The 19,249-nt window shown below is 48.7% G+C and overlaps 1 protein-coding gene across 1 annotated transcript in view; it reads right to left on the bottom strand.

Annotated features, from left to right (window-relative positions):
* The window catches only part of NCBP1 (nuclear cap binding protein subunit 1), an 832,716-nt gene that overhangs the window by 541,685 nt on the left and 271,782 nt on the right, over positions 1-19,249 (bottom strand). The window contains exons 12-13 of the mRNA XM_078676323.1: positions 16,276-16,340; positions 13,822-13,884 (exon numbers count right to left, since the gene is read on the bottom strand). Of these exons, the coding sequence (XP_078532449.1) occupies positions 13,822-13,884; positions 16,276-16,340 (128 nt within the window). The remainder of the gene's footprint in view (positions 1-13,821; positions 13,885-16,275; positions 16,341-19,249) is intronic.

Here is a 19,249-nt window from a genome sequence, read left to right as displayed (position 1 = left end):
CCTCCTCTTCCCGTCTTACTGCTGCCCCTCCCCACCCCCTATCTCCTTAACGCCCCAGTTAATTAACACTCCAAATCCCGAGATGCCTTATTGCCTGGTTTCGGTGCTGTGCTTGCAGCAATCTCCATTAAGTCTGTAGCTGGGTTTGTGATGGCTGCCTTTTCTTTCACCTCAGCCACTTTTCTCGCATGCACAAAGATTCCTTGCTCCACCCCCCCTTCCTTGGCCCTCCTATGTCCCTCCCCTCCTCTGATTCTTCCTGCCTGTTGTGATTACTAGTGTTATCTTTTATTATTGGGGTATGTCAATAAAGAAGTTTAATCAACTATACGTGTCAGAGGAACTTCTCAACAGTGCCCTCTGTGTGACTGCCCCCTTCCGTTGTCCCTCCCTCCATCCATTAATTCTGCCTGCCCTCTATGGCCTCGCCTCTCCTCCTCGGCCCCTCCTTCTCTGTGCCTCTTCAGACTGGGCCGTGGTGGCGCCGGTCCGGCCCCGGCTGGGGGTGTCCCTCTGCCACAGCCTGGCCTCTTCCTTCGCTCAAACCTACCTCAGAGCGACACGTTTCCTTGTGTGCAGGAGAGGTGAGCGGCGGGCGGGGCGAGGGACGGGGCAGGAGAGTTGCCGCAGTTCGTGCAGACTCTGGCCCTGGGTCCGAGGGAGGACAGCGGGTAGTCTCTGCCGAGGTGGGTGACAGCCTCCGTGGAAGGATCGGCTCCGGCGTGAGGTACTGCAGTCTGTAGTGTGACCCGGGGCTCCAGGTGCATGTATGACTGTATTGGAGTCTCCATGTTTTTTTTAGAGTTAGACGAGTGCTCAGAGAGGCGCCAATACACTACTACTATCTGAAGAGTAGGTCTGCCTCGATGTGAAGTGGAGGTCTGCGTGTAATCCTGTCTCTATGTGAAGGTCTGCGTGTGCCCCTGTCTCTATGTGAAGGTCTGCGTGTGTCCCTGTCTCTATGTGAAGGTCTGCGTGTGTCCCTGTCTCTATGTGAAGGTCTGCGTGTGTCCCTGTCTCGATGTGAAGGTCTGCGTGTGTCCGTGTCTCGATGTGAAGGTCTGTGTGTGTCCCTGTCTCGATGTGAAGGGCTGTGTGTGTCCCTGTCTCGATGTGAAGGTCTGCGTGTGTCCCTGTCTCAATGTGAAGGTCTGCGCATGTCTGTCTCGATGTGAAGGTCTGCGCGTGTCCCTGTCTCGATGTGAAGGTCTGCGCGTGTCCCTGTCTCGATGTGAAGGTCTGCGCGTGTCCCTGTCTCGATGTGAAGGTCTGCGCGTGTCCCTGTCTCGATGTGAAGGTCTGCGCGTGTCCCTGTCTCGATGTGAAGGTCTGCGCGTGTCCCTGTCTCGATGTGAAGGTCTGCGCGTGTCCCTGTCTCGATGTGAAGGTCTGCGCGTGTCCCTGTCTCGATGTGAAGGTCTGCGCGTGTCCCTGTCTCGATGTGAAGGTCTGCGCGTGTCCCTGTCTCGATGTGAAGGTCTGCGCGTGTCCCTGTCTCGATGTGAAGGTCTGCGTGTGCCCCTGTCTATTTGAAGGTCTGCGTGTGCCCCTGTCTATTTGAAGGTCTGCGTGTGCTCCTGTCTATTTGAAGGTCTGCGTGTGCTCCTGTCTCTGTGAAGTGGAGGTCTGCGTGTGCCCTTGTCTATGTGAAGTGACGGTCTGCGTGTGCCCTTGTTTCTATGTGAAGTGGAGGTCTGCATGTGTTCCTTTCTCTAGGTGAACTGGCTCAAGGTGTCACACCACTAGTGAGACCACTTGGTCACTGTTACTGTGTGTGTGTGTGTGTGTCTGTGTGTCTGTGTGTTTTTGTGTGTTATTTGCCAGATATTAAACTATTGGCATTGTAAATGACAATGCCATTTATTTATCTGTTTTCAAAACCAATACATAAATACAAATTTTGTCATTTACAATGCCAATAGCTTAAACTTTTCAAAAGGCGAAACCATTGCATTGAAAATGCTTGTTAAGGAATATTTGTAGTTTTCAAAAGTCGACACTTGGAAACTTTTTGGGAGAAAAAGTGTCAATGTTATCCTATGAACAAAAATGAGTTGTAGGTTTCAAGGTAAGTAATCGGTATTTTGAGTTAGGGTTCTGGGGTTAGACTCCGGGGTCTCCCAGGGTCAGTGATGTACTGTTTTTGCACCCTCAGCGGCACTCGGGCGGCTGGGTGCTGAGTGTTGAGACCCAGTGTTACCTATGGGGGATAGGGGGGGCTCCGGTTGGTGGATGCTAGCAATCAGGCCACAGGGTTGTGGGAGCAAAACTCATAGGGTTAAGCTCAGGACAAGTTAGGGACCAAGTTAGCACAAAAGGGGAACCCTCAGCGACACTAGGGCAGCCGGGTGCAGGGTGCTGCTGTTAAATCAGGTGCCCTGTTGATTTCAATGGGGATTCTCAGTGACAAAGAAAGATTGCAGGCTCGGGGATGAGGAACTTCCAGGAGTGACCACCACTACGAGGGGTAAGTTGGGATGTAGAGGGATGGTTAGGCACCGCTGGGTTGGGCACACAAGGCCGTGGGGCATTGGGTGCAAAAGTGACTTTGGACGTCAGATTTTCTTACCCGCTCTGGTCGCGGTAGGGAGGGGGAGTCTTCTGGATTGAGGCTGCAGGCTTCGTCTGGAGGCTTGAGGCAGGTCAGGGGTCGCCAGATCTCAGGTCAGGATCACATGGGGTACTTCCTCGTGGTGTTTGTTCACTCAAACACGGGCCGGGCTCGGCAGGTCCAGAGTGTGCTGGATTTGCGGTTTCTGGCTGGCACTAGAAAGTGCAATTTAAACACGTACGGTGTTCACAGGAGAAACGCTTGGAAAGTGAATGCAGGCAGATCCTCCGAGGTTTTTGAGGTTGCTGGCTGCTGGACACGCCGGGGTTTCGCAGGAGCAGGTTAAAGGAGTGACAGGCCTGTAGGGTTGGGGCCAAGTCAGTGGGCGTCATCCTCTTGTTAGCTCTGCACCGCTTTTCTCGTCCTCCTTTTCTTGTGGTTGCTGGATCTGAGGAAGGAAGGTTCAGGGTGCCCCCTAAATACTAAATTTAGGGGTGTTACATGTAGGTAAAGGTCAGGGACCAATGGGTCCCTTCACTGGGGTGGGTACACCCCCTATTCTGACTCTCTCCAGTGGAAGGGGGCAGAAGCCTGTCCCTGGTTGGCTGGGACCCCCCATCCTCAAGATGGCGGGACTCGAGGTTGTGCTTCACCTTGCCTCCGCCACCTTAGGGGTGGAGTTGGAAGAGGTGGGCACACCTCTCTTCCTCACTTTGTTTTTCCCCCAACGGGTCTCCCGCCCAAAGAGGGGGGTAGAACCAGTGGGGACCAGTTGCTGAGCACAGCAAGTGGTCTGGAAAGGCTCACAAAGGCGGTATGAATTTGAAGCTTCTCCTTCGTGAACCCTGCTCATCCTAGGGGAGGAGACTTGGCACCTCATGCCAAGATGTGCATTGTTTCAGGCCCACGAGAGCAGCAAGCTCTCGACCCAGGGTCCAGAAACATGTCTGGTGGTGGCAGCCTAGGCAGCCACTCAGTCAGATCACTGGGAGTGGGTCGAGTTTCAGGGGGCATCTCTAAGATGCCCTCAGTCATGCATTTTACATTAAATCCCACACTGGCATCAGTGTGGGTTTAATGTGGTGAGAAGTTGGATACAAAACTTCTCAGTGTAGCCATTATGGTGCTGTGGAGTTCGTAATGACAACCTCCCAGCACCATATACTCTTAATGGCAGCATTGCATACAGTGCCCAGGACGGATCTGGGTACTGTAGGGGTACAATGCTCATGCACCTATACCCTCACGACTGGCATAGGGCACCCAGCTAGAGGGGTGACTGATGTATGCCAGGGCAGTGTTTTGTGGGCATGGCACACAGGGATGTGTGCCATGTCGACTCGTCGTTTTGTTCTGCACCAAGACACGCAGCCCGCAAAGGCAGTGTGTGTGTGTGTGTGTGTGTGTGTCGGGCACAGGGCCTCTAAGGGTGGCACAATAAGTGCTGCAGCCCTTAGGGGCCTTCTCTGGTCACGGTGCCCTGGGTACCTATGGTACCATTTACCAGGGACAGACATATTGCCAGAGATGCCAATTGGGTTTAGGAGTCATTGCAGGTTTAGGGAAGGCACACAGGCCCTGGGTACCTGATTGGCAGGAGCGCAGGGCACACTCAGTCAAAGCACATCAGCAATTCAGCAAAAAGTGGGGGCATACCATGCAAGAAAGAAGGCACTTTCTCACCCCCCCCCACACAAATGCGAAGGCCAAACCACCTGTGGAGGTAGAGGAAGATGTGAAAAAACAGCATGGCAGATGACAGAAGCTTGCAACTATAATGCAGGATCCGGTGTGCCGACCGGAAGTATGACCCAGAGAGATGGCAACTGGTATGACAGTTTGCGCATACCGGTACAGTATGCACAACAGCGGAAAAAAGCACTGTTGAATCCCGCAACAGCAAAAATACGTGTGACAGCAGTGGCAGGATGCCAACCCACGGCCAGAGAATGCCGGTGGTATGAGAAACAGAAGAGACGCCAGTACAAAGTCGGTCTGTCACAGATATGAGAAAGGGCCGACGGCAACCAGCAGATGCGCCCAAAACAGAACTTACAGTAAGAATGACTGCCAAGCAGAAGACTGGAAGGTACGGTGCACCACGTGGACATTAGAACCACACAAAGTATAGCAAAGACCTTCCTATAGGGAAGCGTGAACAGCCCAGATGTGAGAGACGCAATAGCAAGAAGGCAACCAGGAAAAAGTGGACCAGGCAAGCCAGACACGCATAAGAACTTGTAGCACAAGCAGACCGAATCAAAGACCAAAGACACCACATGAAGGAACGTTGGCAGCAAGATACTACTGCACAGCAGACATCGAAAAAGAAAAAAAGACACTCAAAAATTACGTGTAACATAACAATAGACTAGGGCATGCAAAAAATACTAACAGACATGTGGAAGCAAAACTGGACAGGACAATGTCCAGGCCCATAAGCAACATCCGCCCCTCGCCCGGGAGGAACAACGGTCCCCCGCAAGACAGAGGAGGAGATGGAGCTAGGCACAACAGTGGAAACAGTCGGGACCAAACTAAAGGTCCCGGGACCCACGAAGCGAGAATCCTAAAGAGAACACTTCCCTTGAGAGTGTTTAGAATGAACTCGAAGCAGAAGCGTGGAAAACACCTGTGCGGAAGCAGCAGGCAATGTGGAAAAACTGCTTTTCGGAAAGTGGCCAGGAAACGAGGCCATAAGATGATGTACAGCAGAGACGGACATGGTAAATCTGCTACCTTGGATACACAGCCCTTACTGGGCTTGTCTTTCAAGTTTGCGCCAATAGTAATAAGCGTGCCGCACAGTGGCTTTTGTCCCAGACGCAAAATGAGGATAGGGCGTCAGCCGTGAAAGAACTGCACCTGAAGTGAAGGGAACAAGGGCCCCGAAAGACCGTGGCCGTGAAAAGAAGAGAAGCCACCATAGAATCACTGATTTCTAGGGTTAAGGTCATCCCTCTCATGGCCCTAGTTTCGTGGCACCAGTGGTCTGTTTTTTACATGGCTCGGCGTACCTGGCGGGGAAAGTCATGTACATAACTGACGTCAGCACGCATGGGTGGCGCCTAAGTAGTCTCCGTGACGTCATCTCGGCACATACGGCGCCAGCAAGGGACGAAGAGCCTCACTACGCCACCTACTAACGCGCAGAGGTACTGCTAGCGAAAACTTTCCAGATCCCGTCTGACACCTGGGGATATTCTAAGTTAAGGAATCTATCTCTAACTAATGTCTCTTACAGATATATCGTTACACAAGTGGTACCTTGTGCATCTGAAAGAGACGTTAGTGATAAGATTCCTTACCTTAGAATAGATACCCCAGCAATACCAACCCCGGTGGTGGGTCTGCGAACAAGATTACACCAGAAAGTCCCGGAGAACAGAACGGCCAAAGAAGCAGTCTCTCCGGACTTGGCTGTCAAGGCAGTAATGGTTGGTAAAGGTGTGCAGCGAGGCCCACGTAGCTGCTGGACAGATGTCATGCAAGGGAACGCAGCGTCCCAAGGCAGTAGTGGCCGCTGTTGCCCTGGTAGAATGAGCACGCAGCCCCACACAAGGCTCCTTCTTAGCCAACGAGCAACACGCTTTGATGCACAGAACAACCCACCGAGAGACGGTCCGTTTGTGCACGGCCGGACCTTTTTTTGGCGCCCACGTAGCCAACAAAGAGCTGGTCATCCATCCGGAACGGTTGTGTGCGCTTCAGATAGAACGAGAGCGCACATTTTGGGTCCAGACGGTGGAGCCTCTCTTCCTCTTTGGAAGGAGGCGGAAAGAAGGTGGGCAAAGTGATGGTCTGCCCGATATAGAAGGGAGTGACAACCTTTGGCAGGAAAGAAGGACGGGTCCTTAAAACCATCTTGTCCAGATGAACAGAAAGAAAATGAGGTTTAGAAGAAACAGCCTGGAGCTCACTCACTCTTCTGGCAGAGGTGATAGCTACCAGGAAAGCAGTCTTTAAAGTGAGAAGACGTAAAGGACAATTATGAAGGGGCTCAAAGGGAGCGCATATCAAAAGTCAAGACAAGATTTAAGTCCCACTGAGGCATTATGAATGGCACCGGGGGAAATGTGTGCGTAATGCCTTTCAGGAAAAGGTTAACAACCAGGGACTTGAAAAAAAATAAAAGGCTGATCTGGAACCCATAGACAGACCCTCCAGGATATCGCGATTTGCCGCGAAATTGGCCCTTTTGTAAAAATGCCGCGATTTTTACAATAGTGCCCGCGAAATCGGCACTTTTGGCGAAATCGCGGCATTTTTACAAAGGTGCTATATCCTGGGGGCCCACTTATGTTGTTTTTTGGGGCGGGCGGGAAGGACACAGAAAAACAAAAGAATAACTTTCCAGGCTTAATGGGGCATTAGCAGCTCACTGTGACGGGCTTTGAAGTGCCCCTCGTGCGTCTGGCTCCCCGCTGGAGACCCTCCCGGTGACTGGGGCGAGGCCCCGCCCTCTCCCCTGGAGCCGAGGGTCAATATGTTTTCTGACCTGTGTGAGGAAGCCCCGGCGGGAATACAACATGTGCAGCCAATGCTAACACCGGCTTTTTTTTTTTTTTTTAAATAGCGACATCTATCTTTGGCTGTCTATCTGTGTCTATATTTGTCTCTAGCTGCCTACCTGGCTGTCTTTTTATCTCCTCACTGTCTGCTTCGGTCTGTATCATTCGTGGCAAAGAAATGAGGCCAACGTGATCTTTTTTGCACGTCTGCTATCTGCCTGGGCCGTCTGGACTGTCCAGAAAGCCCCAGGCTAAAACATCAAAATTCCAGTGAGCATTCTTTCTGGCACGCATAATGAAGAACTTTAATCCACAAAAGCAATGCGTTTTTTTAAACCGTATCCTCGTGGCCAGAATAGAGCAGGTTGAAAGAATGACCTCTGCAGACACAAACACTAGCTCAAACCGAAGGTTTCTTAGTGACTGGGCCAAACTTTTTCTTCACTGGCAGGATGCAGCAACAGCTTGGAGTGGGCAAGCATGGACAGATGAACCTCTGGGAGCCGGTGGATTTGTGCTTTCTTTGGCAGGCAAAATACACCAAAGGGACGAGCAAAATAATAGTCAAAGTTGATAATCCCAAAAACAGAAAATGTAAAAAAAAAATTGTGAAAAAAACGCATCTTGTGCAGTTAATTCTGTCGTTTATCGTCTTCCAAAAATTCCCAATATATGCAAGTAGGAGTTCAGGAGGTTTGAACAAAGAGTAACCCCTAAACCAGAGCTTTACCACTACATTGTGGACATTCATTTCGTGTAACTGTCAAGCTGTAGGAAAAAGGAATTACTTAAACCCACAATCAAGAGTGTTTCTAGGGAGGAATGCTTACATTAGTATACATACATAGCTTCATGTTGTTAAATAACTAAAAAAAAAACTAAGATATCTCTGTTTGTTGTAGGAAAAATGGCCAAATAAAATGCCGCAAAATTGCCGCTAAATTTCCATATTTGTGCCGCTAAATTTCCATTTTTGTGCCGCTAAATTTGCTAATCCATGCCGCTATATCCTGGGGGGTCTGTATAGAAAGGCGGAGAATGCCGAAAGATAACCTTTGATAGTGCCCAGAGCAGAGCCCTGCTGGGCCAAGGATAGAAGGAACAGAAGGACCTCGGAAAGAGGGGCAGAAAGGGGATCCACAGCCTTTGCTGTGCACCATGCCACAAATTTGTTCCACCTGCAGACGTATAGCGTTTTAGTGGAGGGACGCCTGGCTGCCAGAATGACATCACAGACTTCGGGAGGAAGATCGAAAGCTGTCAACTGTCGCACTCAATCTCCACACATGAAGGTGGAGGCTGGACAGGTTCGGGTGGAGGACCGTCCCCTGCTGCTGCGACAGAAGATCCTTCCGAAGAGGCAGTCGGATTGGGGGGGATCGATTGCCATGTTGAGTAGCTTGGGATACCAGTATCTTCGTGCCCAATTCGGAGCCACAAGGATGACTTGGGCCCGGGCGCACCGAATCTTCTTCAGCACTCTGGGCAGAAGCGTTATAGGCGGAAAGGCGTACAACAGACCGTAACTCCACTCGTGATGAAAGGCATCGCCGAGCGATTGCCGCCTTGGAAAATCCAACGCGCAGAACTGATTACATTACGCGTTCTCTTCGGTGGCGATTAGATCTAACCAAGGCTCTCCCCACTGCAGAAAGAGACCTTGCGCCACGTCAGAGTTCAGACGCCATTCGTGATCCATCAAGCACCGGCAACTGAGTTTGTCCGCCCTGGCGTTCAGAGAACCTGCCAGGTGTTGAACCACCAAGGTAATGCCTTGATGTTCCAGCCATGTCCAGAGACGCAGAGCCTCCTGACATAGGGTCCACGACCCCACCCCGCCCTGTTTGTTGCAATACCACATGGCAGCGGTGTTGTCAGTAAAAACCTGCACTACACTTCCCCGGACAGAGGGAAGGAATGCCTTCAGTGCAAGTCGGATCGCCCGAAGCACCATAAGGTGATATGGAGCCATGACTCTGCCGAAGACCAGAGGCCTCTGATCTCCGCCTCTCCCAAGTGACCTCCCCATCCCAGGAGGGACGCATCCGTCACTACTATGTGCTCCGGTTGGAGAAAGGAGAGGGATCTGCCATTGACCCAATCGCGATTCGCGAGCCACCACTGCAAGTGTCGTGCAGCGCCCACCGAGATCTGGACATGATCGGACAGGTTGCCCCGATGCTGCGCCCACCGGAACTTTAGGTCCCACTGCAGAGCCCGCATGTGCCATCTGGCATGTTGCATTAAAAGGATGCAGGAGGCCATCAGGCCCAGGAGCCGGAGGGTCAACCTGACAAACCCAGGACAGAGGCTGAAAGAATGGAATCCTAGCCTGAATATCCCAGACTCGCTGCTCGGGAGAATAAACCCGAAACAGCGTCTAATCTGGAACCGTTCCGATGAAGGGGAGCTTCTGAGAGGGACTCCGGTGCGACTTCAGCACGTTGATGGAGAACCCCAGCAAATGCAGGTCGGCCGTAGTCTGAAGGTGCGTGACGACTGCTTGGGGCGAGCCCGCTTTCAACAACCAGTCGTCGAGGTAGGGGAAAACAGACACTCCTGACCGGCGCAGATGAGCTGCGACCACCGCCATCACTTTTGTGAACACCAGGGGGGATCTGGTAACGCCGAAGGGGAGCACGGCAAACTGAAAATGCTCCTGGCCTACCGTGAACCGCAGGTCGCACCGGTGGGTCGGCAGGACGGGAATGTGAAAATAAGCATCGTGCAAGTCCAACGCTACCATCCAGTCTCCAGGGTCCAAGGAAGCCATGACCTGAGCCAGCATCTTGAACTTCTCCTTCCGGAGGAAGCTGTTGAATCCCGGAGGTCCAAGATGGGGCGCAGGCCCCCCCTTGTCCTTCTTGGGGACCAGAAAGTAGTGGGAACAACAACCACTCCCTACTTCCTGACCGTGAGCACACTCGATGGCCCCCTTGGCCAGGAGGGCCGTGACTTCCTGGAGGAGAAGAGCCAAATGATCCCCCGACATGCGGTGGTACCGAGGTGGCATGGCTGGTGGGGAGGACTGAAAGGGAAGTGATTAACCGTGGCCAATTATCTGTAGCACCCATTGTCCGATGTAACTTCGCACCAGTAGTGGCGGCCTCTGCCACCCACTGGCGTGGGGTGCTCCCTGAAGCTCAGATTAGGAAGGCTTGGAGGTGGAATCAGCGGGGGTAAAGGGGTAAAGGTGGACTGACGCGCACACTGGTTTCCAGACCCACCACTGCAGAAGCCACGGCCGCGCTGAGGCTGGTTCGGCACATGCTTGCTGGAGGAGCAGGCCTGGGTGCCTCTGCCCTGGCCACCAAAGGAAGGAAACCCTGGAGTGGCAGGGCTCTTCGTAGAAAGACCCAAAGACTTGGCTGTGGCCCACGAGTCCTTAAAGCGCTCCAGAGCACTGTCGGCCTTCTCGCCAAAGATGCGGGAGCCATCGAAGGGCATGTCCATGAGCGAGCCCTGGACATCGGGCGAGAGCAACCAGGCGTGGTGCCGCAACGCCAAAGTCATGGAAATTGCCCTGCCCAATGAATCAGCGGTGTTCAAACCACACCTGATGCAAACTTTGCCACATCCTTACCTTCAGCAATCGCTTGCTAAAGGACAGCCTGGACCTCCTCAGAACACTGAGGCAAGACCTGAGCTACGAAACCCCACACTGCGTGGGAGTAACTGCCCAACAAGCAGGCGATGTTAACCGACCGTAGCCCTAGGCTGGCCGAGGAGAAAAACCTCTTGCTAAATTGTTCCAGCCTTTTAGAGTCCTTACCCGGCGGAGCCGTGGGGAAGGCACTCTGCAACGTTGAGGCCTGAATGACCAGGCTCTCTGGCGTAGGGTGAGTGGTCAGAAAGGCGGGATCGCCGGGCAGTGACGCCTGACGTTTTTATCCACTGGTGCCCCCGTGGCCGGCCGCAACCAAGTGCCCAGGAGGACTTCGGTGAGGGACTCATTGAAAGGAAGCAGTGGCTCCGACGATGTAGACGCCGTCTGGAGCACCTCCGTAAGGAGTTTGGTTTTGAGGGCTACTGTAGGGAGGTCAAGGTTGAGAGCCTCCGCAGCCCAACGGAGCACCACGGTGTAGGAAGCACCCTCCTCCATAGTAGGCAGAGAAGAAGCAAACCCCGGGTCAGAAGAAACAGTTTGCCTGCGTCTTCCAGGTCGTCCACCCAATCTTGCTCGGAATCACATTGCCAGGCAAGAGGGACCTCGGACCCGTCCCAGTCGTCGTCCGCCTCTGGCGTAGAGGGGGGCGGTTGCGGCGGCAGAGCCGGAGAAGGAACGAACGGTGCCGAGAACAGCGCCGGCCGGGGCCGGGCCGGAACCGCCTCCCACTGAGGATCCCAGGCCGTAACAAAATGGTCCTGGAACCGGGGCAGGGGTGGGATAAACTGCACCCAGTGTGGCGCGGGGGTGGAGCAGAGGGCGGCGCCGGAGCCGGCAGCGCTGCACCTCGTGGTGCCGGGGCTAGAGCCAGCGGCCCAGGATCCTGTGGCGCCATTGGCGAAGCCGCCAGGATAACAGGATTTGGACACGGGACCGCAAGGCCCGAAGGCGCGCCGGCGGGAGCCCGAGGCCTATGATGGCGGTCCAAAGCAGCAAGGAACTCTTGCATCTGTTCGGGAGTCGTCGACGGACACGGGTATGGCGGGTAGGCCGCGGGACTCCCAGGCTCCAGAGGAGCCACAGGGGCAGAGCCCTTGTCCCCCTCGTCCACCTCCGAGGAGCGACGGCGGGACGTCGGAGAGCAAACACGCTTCTTCGACTTCTTTTTATGGCGTTGCTTACCGAAATCCGAAGGCGAAGACTTGGAGCCAGAGGAGCGACAGCTCCGGTCCCGCGAGCAGTCCCGGGAACGGCCTCTAGACCCAGAGCAGCGACGTGACGAGTGCCGGACCTCCAGCAACTTCCGATGCTACTCCAGCCAGGCCTTGGGGGCCATGGCACGACAATCACAGCAGTCCCGGGAGTTGTGATCGGTCTCCAGGCAGTAGAGGTACACATCGTGGGAATCAGCCACCGACATATTTCGGTGATAGTCCCCACAAGACTTAAAGCCGGGCATGCCTACATGCACCAGGGGAAAAAGTGAGGAGACAAAAGTCTCAAAATAGCGGTCAAAAAGTGACTGAGGTTGCTCAATCCGGATCTGCACTTGCTGGCGTGGAAAAAGAAAGAACCGACGTCAGCAAGCATGGGTGGCGCCTAAGTACTGTCAGTGCCGACAACTTAGTGACTGACCCGGAGCCGCAGGACGCCACCTACTGACGCGCAGGGGTACTGCTAAGCAAAAACTTTCCGGTTCCAGTCTGACGCCTGGGGATATTCTAATGTAAGGAATCTATCACTAACATGTCTCTTTCAGATACCAAAGTTTGGGGTCGAGAACTAGAGCATCAAATTCACACTATCCCCTTCGCCCCCCCACAGCCTCCTCATGAGAGCATGGAGACACTTACTACGCAGGAGGGGTGCAGGAAACCTCTGATCACTGCAGGAGTACAACAGTGAGGGAAAGCCTACCATGTGCAGCGACTGAGTGCACGTGCAGCAAACTCACCTGCTCAGGAATTGAGCTCCAGTGAGCGCCTACGGGCAGGGTGCACTCCAGGACTCGGCACACTTGATTCCTAACGAAGCGGGTAAGACTTCTTTTGGGCCTATCATCTCCAGGGGGAACTTGGTGCTGAGAGCACTGGTGTAATATGACACTTTTGACTTAAATGTAAGAATCAGAGTGGAGACATGGACTGTTAATATGGCATTCTGTGGATGTTGCAATCCGTGGATGGGGAATGACTACTATCGCTAAAGCAAGGAGTAAGTGGAACAGGGAACTGTCACTGAAACACTAAAGCCTCAACCTCAAGGGGAATTGTTTTACTGTTTGTAAAAGTTATATTTTTCCTTAGTGGTAGAAATAAATAATTCTCTTTTTGCATAAGCGAATATTGGACTGGAAAGCTGCTGGTGTGTGCTTTTTCAGTTGCAAGCCTGTATTCACGAATCTTCATCTACCCCTCTGCCAGAGGAAGCCTTGGACTTCTTCAACACGTTTACCACTGAGTCAAGTGCAGAAGGGGTACCAGGCACAGTTGCTCAGAATCCATCGTAGGCCGGGCCCTGAAGTAAAAAGCCTGAAAACCTCACGTTGGCCTTGTAGTCCCTGTGTGCCCCATGGCCATCTGAAAGGGGGTTTGACGGATATATACGGCTTACTACTCTGATTTAAGCATGTGAATATTTGAAATAATAAGTTACTTCCTGAAGGTCCAGTTCTCCAAGTCGGAATCTTTCACATATGCCCATGCAACATTCCCATTTGTTCCATACTCTTTTCACACTAGTGCTTTGAAATCTTGAGGTGTGGTGGCCTCCAAGTGGAGTAGATAGATGACGCTTCCACCTCACAGGCTAACGTTTGGTTTGCTTCAAATGACCTGCATGTGCTACTAAACAAGCACTGCTGTCCAGGCCTCCAGCAAATGTAACACTATTTACTGCTATTTAAATATACCACGGATTTCCAGCCCGACGATGGGGAAGGATTCAAGCACACAAATCAAATAACCAATGTTGGAGAACAACTTTTACACCTTTAACCTCACATAATGAATATATGGCTGAGTTTGCACAGCAAATTAAAGCCGGTATTGCAATTTACAAAACATTTAGTGCTTCATTAACTAAAGGATTTTATATGGATACGTAAAATACAAAATTAAGTTTCTTCTTCCATAAATCATCATCACACTTACCAATCTTCCCAGCTCCAGCGAAATTGGAAGTTACTCAGATGGTGAGAAAACCAGTTAACCAACCTTAAAATAAAATAAACAAATGTTTGACAAGTTTTAACAGGTTAATAAACCAAATAATCAAACATGTTGCATGTTTAACTTACCAGAAAGCAATAAGGGATCAAACAGTGCTATAGTAACGTTCCACACTGAAACATGGCCACAACATGCAGAAAGAGTACTACTGAGCCAGTCCATCAGACTAGTCCAGGATCAAAGGAGGAGAAATGAGCAAAATTCCAATTTGGGTTCTTAAGGAACAAATCTGAATTACACCATAAACTTTACAAAGCATGTGAAGACAATTCATTTTAAAAACCACAAAATTTGCTGTCTCACAGTTCAACAACTAATTAAGCAAAAAGTTGTGCTAAAAGAATAGAAGATGTAAATATAAAGGTAAATATTTCTTGGGAGCTGTACAGTGAACCTATATTCACCTACATATAGTTGTAACTATCACTCCGCATTTTGGAAGGACAATATTTTATTCATGATATGCTGGTAGTATACATTAGAATCTGAGCACTTCACAATCTTGCTAGGGGTACGAAGAGCTATATAAAAAACACAAGGTGACTACTCAGGAAAGTATTTTAGGCCTCACAAGGTTATGGTAAGTGCTATATAAACACTGGTACAATACAATAGGCACACTAATGTGGTAAACATCCTTTACAACGACTGCGTTACAACGCAGTCCATTACCCCGCATTTCTTTACTCCGCCGAATCTTTTACAACACAGGGCTTTACACCACAAACCAATAAAACGCATTCCCCATTACAACGCCCCGTGGAGTTAGAATAGTAAATTGCATTGTAATGGACAATGCGTTGTAATGGATTGCGGTGTAAAGCTCTGCATTGTAAAAGATGGCGGGGAGTAAAAAATGTGGGGTAATGGCACACGTAAATGCGTGCGGAGTAAAGGATCATATTCCATTAACGTAGACCTCTGGCCGCAGATCTCCGAGTAGCTTCAGGCAAGAATAAATATAACCAGTCATGATAGTAGCTTAAAACTTCCCAAAACACAATGGGATGGGATCAAATCTGGAAGCTGCCAACTGTATGCACCAAGCATGTCTGGAAAGAGAGGAAAAACAATTCCACTACCCTTCCCATGGATGCCATATGAGATGGCAGCATGCAGGAATGAACCCCGACTCACAGTATCAAAAACCGCAGGTATCCAGCGGAAAGAGCATACTTATGAGACAACCATCTGCAAATACTGCATTTAGAGGAATCACAATGTGTCAGACTGTGTACTGAAAATATTCCTACATTTCACCCATTTTTCACTATGTCGTAGAATTCAACATGCTAGCTTCTACTTAGGCGCCTAAATCCAGGAAGCTTCTTACTAATTTTCCTTGAGAAATGGGAGAACAAGATTTAACAGTACGGGTCTTATGCCCCGACAAAAATAAGATAGAAAATATAAACTGCAGCAGTGCAAAAGGACGAGTCAAGTCACATAGGGAGTGCCCTCTGGCAAATAGACCAATGGGCAACAAGTCAGCCTAGAACAAACCCACCCTAGAACATGCTGTGCAGTGGCAGTAGGGGTCCAAACACCCAAATATCAGACCATGTTTAAGTTTTTATTAATGGAATTCTGAGTAACTAGGGATATTTTCTCCAAAAAGTGCATGATTAGCATGTGGCACCACTGACTGCAGACCAATGAAACAGGCACAGAAAACCACAGTCAGAAAAATGGTATCAGGCTTCAGGCAGACCTATGAAACCTCAACAGTGGAAAGCTATGGGAGTAATCTTGACCTACGGTATCATTATAACAAAGAAATAATCACTTTTCATTGTGTGTCTGAATGTATGTCTAGCCAGCAGGCCAGCGAATTTATTCACAATGTGAATTCAAAAGGTGCATTTAACATTTTATTCTACATCAGGTTATGTCTTTATATAATTGACAAACAAACTCACATATATAGAAACACACTGTACCCCATATAAAAATTACATAAAGAAAATGTGGTTCCTTGTCACTCGTTCTAAGCCTTTAAATCTGTGGTTGGGTCTGCATGAAGGAGGAGAGAGTCAGAATAAGTACACGGATGGCATAAGCCAAAAACATGGTCATCGGTTTCTAGTCTGTTATGGAGCCACAGATGGGCACAGTGGACCTTGGAAGGCTGTGAAGACCTTTAAGACACCTCTAGTCAAGACCTGGTGATTGAACCCTCAGATAGAGAGACAATAAGAATGTAAAAGAGTAATTATCTTTAAAGAAAATCCTCAAAGGTAAAGAATTACATTAAACTCAATCTACTGTCTTTTGGAAACTGCAAATTAAAGGCGCATGCTAAGTGATCTAGAACAAAATTATTTTATACCCAGAAGAATTCCTCTTTTCACATGATGAAATAATGCATTATATTACCTGTCAGCACAGGTTATATTCATTGTGTCCATCCGCATGTACATCATCTCTGTTGCTTGTGCAAGCTGAAAAGATCACTTAAGGAAAACATGCCAGCAAGGGTAATAAAACAATTGTAAACACATTGTCGAAGGAGTGAGGGCCTAACAAGTCAAAAGACAAATACAAAGAAAAGTTGCGAATTCAAACAGACTGGAGTCTTAAAGGTATGGGTGACAAAAGCAACAATAGTACTGAAGCAAGGGAGTAAGGACAGGTAATGTGTAAAATAATGTTTTTTTTTTTAGATCACAACATTACAAAGCTTCAGACACCATTTTATTCAAACCTGAACTGTGGCAACTGTAGTGCCTAAATATAACAGACAGCTCATATAATGCTCACATCCCCATTTAAATCGGCCCAGCTTATCCAAGATCAAACGCCAGCCCTTTACTATACGAACTAACACCAGAAAGCCGAACGGGAACTGTAGGCGTCGGGTACTCTAACTTGGAGAAAGATTCAAGAACAAGGGGGGCTGGTGGGACGGAGGACTATTTGGCATCTGAGTGGATGTTTGAATTTAGCTGTAAGTCCCACTCTGAACAACGTTGTGAAGACCATATTACAAGTCCATACCAGTAACCGATTGGAGCTTAAGAATTAGTTCATTTCCTAGCAAACAGAGCTCTATCTTCATCTCATGAAAACAAGCCACTTGGCCTGATGACGTTACATATAGGAAATAGCATACACTTTCACACTGTATGATTGTCTAGAAAAGTAGCTGATTATTAGTACATCCCTGCTATGCTGAACTTTAGCATTGATTGTTAAGACAGGTGGTAGTAACATTATAGAGACTTATGGTCCAACTACAGCTGGGAATTGGAAATGACTTAGATTTGGGATGGTTTAAGCGTAATTCTTTCGAGCTTCGTGGATTTCTTTATTTACAGGTAACCTGCACGACAAGATTTTCTTAAGTGAAAACAGATTTGCCTATGACAGATGATATACATATTTTCAATTGAATGTGGTCACATTCAAATGAAAAAAAACAGTAAAGTGTGTGTGCATTGAAACAAATTGCAATGGCACTTATTAACTCACTAGGGGTTGCTTTCACAGACCTATGTGCAGTACGGATTAAAATAATAACTTCAAATGCATATTCTTCAGACTCTAACAAGGTATTATTTTACCTTTAAAATCTGTTCTAAATCAGTTGACTCCGGGACTAATTGACTGACGCACCCAAGTTTGAGCTTAAGGTCATAGCCTCAAATGTCTGACCCTTCCAGAAGCGTTAAAATTGTAGACACTTGAGATACACTAACAAGCATCTTTTAGGGGTTTTATGGATGTGCACACTATAAATACAACCATTATGTCACACAAACATAGGCCAAAGCATATAGTGCTGTAGATTCACATGCTGTGCATAAGTCTGTCATCTAGTGTTGGCCTCGGATGATTAGTTGTTTTTGCTCCAAGAAGTTTTTTTTCTAGTCACGAGGCTGTGTGACTCCTTCTCCTGGTAATACTGTGCATGGTCATCATCTCCATTGCCTGATTGTTTTTTCGCAGATAGATTAGAATTGAGTTGTAGTATCAGTAACGTGATGTAAAATATGTAAACTGCAACCTACACAGGGCTTTTTTCGGAGGAGGGAGGCACATGTGAATCTACAGCACTACATGCCAAGAACATATGCTTAAAGGAGTAGTACCAATCCGTTTGAGGTATGTGTGCTGTAAATACCCATGCTGTGCACAGACTGTAAAACAGTGCCTCTCCCTAGGTAGTGTTTAGCCTGTAGGGTTTGCATTTGTTGGAAAAATAGTTTAATACAGCCTGGCCAACACTTGTCTTGACTGGCAAATACGTCCACACATTAGTGTTTTGTAAATGAGTGTGGAGTACACCATGTTGCTGCTTTGCTTTGCAAATATAGGCAATTGGTATGTTCCCTAAAAATGCCATAGAAGATCCTATTTTGTAAGTAGAGTGAGCTTTAGGAGGAAAAGGTAAAAGCCTTTAGGCTTTAGCATAAAAAGTTTGGGTACATTTCACTATCCATCTAGAAATACAAGGTTTGGAAATTGCATTTTCCATATGAGTAGGTATGAAAACAATAAATAAATCTTTAGTCTCTGAATATTTCAGTTCTGTCAATATAATACACGCAAGCTCTTTTAACATCTAAAGTATGTAAAGCTCTTCCTGCAACGGAGTCAGGTTTCGGAAAGAATACAGGTAACGCGATTGATTAATATGAAAACTGGACGCAACCTTTGGAAGAAATTTTGGGTATGTCCTAAGCACTACTTTGTCTTTATGAAACTGGCAGAATGGCTCTTCCAAGGTTAATGTGTGAACTTCACAGACATTTCTAAGTTAAGTGATAGCTATTAATAAGGCAACCATTCAGGCGAAATATTGCAGTTGGAAAGAGTGCTGTGTCTCAAATGGAGGTCCCAAAAGTCTTGTTTGTACAATGTTTAATCTCCATGCTGGTGCAGGTGGAAGCTTTGGAGGTATTATTCTTTTAAATCCTTCCACAAAAGCCTCAATAACAGGTATTTAAATAAAGACAAGTGCTGTGTATTTTGCAACTATGCTACAATAGTTACCAGTTGTAATCGCACTGAAGTACAATATAACACTGTGGTCTGCAAATGCAATAAGTATCATCTGTACTTGTGCATTTAGGGGTTTAACTGCGTGTTGCTTGCTGATAGGTTTGCGAGCTTCTATAAAAATATCCATACATTGTTGTGGCTAATTAAAGTACCCAAATTCTAAGACTTCAGGACCCATATCGCAAAATGTATCTCCTTGGGATTTGGGTGTCTTAGTGTACCTTTTTTTCTGTGTGAGAAGGTCCGGGTTGAGGTGAAGAGTCTCTTGTGGAACTAGAGAACCATGGTTGGCAAGCCCAAGTTGGTTCTACTCGTATCACTGTAAGGGATGTTTGCCTGAGCTTTC

This window comes from Lissotriton helveticus, chromosome 2_1, assembly GCF_964261635.1.
Source record: "Lissotriton helveticus chromosome 2_1, aLisHel1.1, whole genome shotgun sequence".
Taxonomy (NCBI): domain Eukaryota; kingdom Metazoa; phylum Chordata; class Amphibia; order Caudata; family Salamandridae; genus Lissotriton; species Lissotriton helveticus.
Note: the sequence above shows the minus strand (reverse complement) of the source record. Positions and strands in the feature narration are given on the sequence as shown.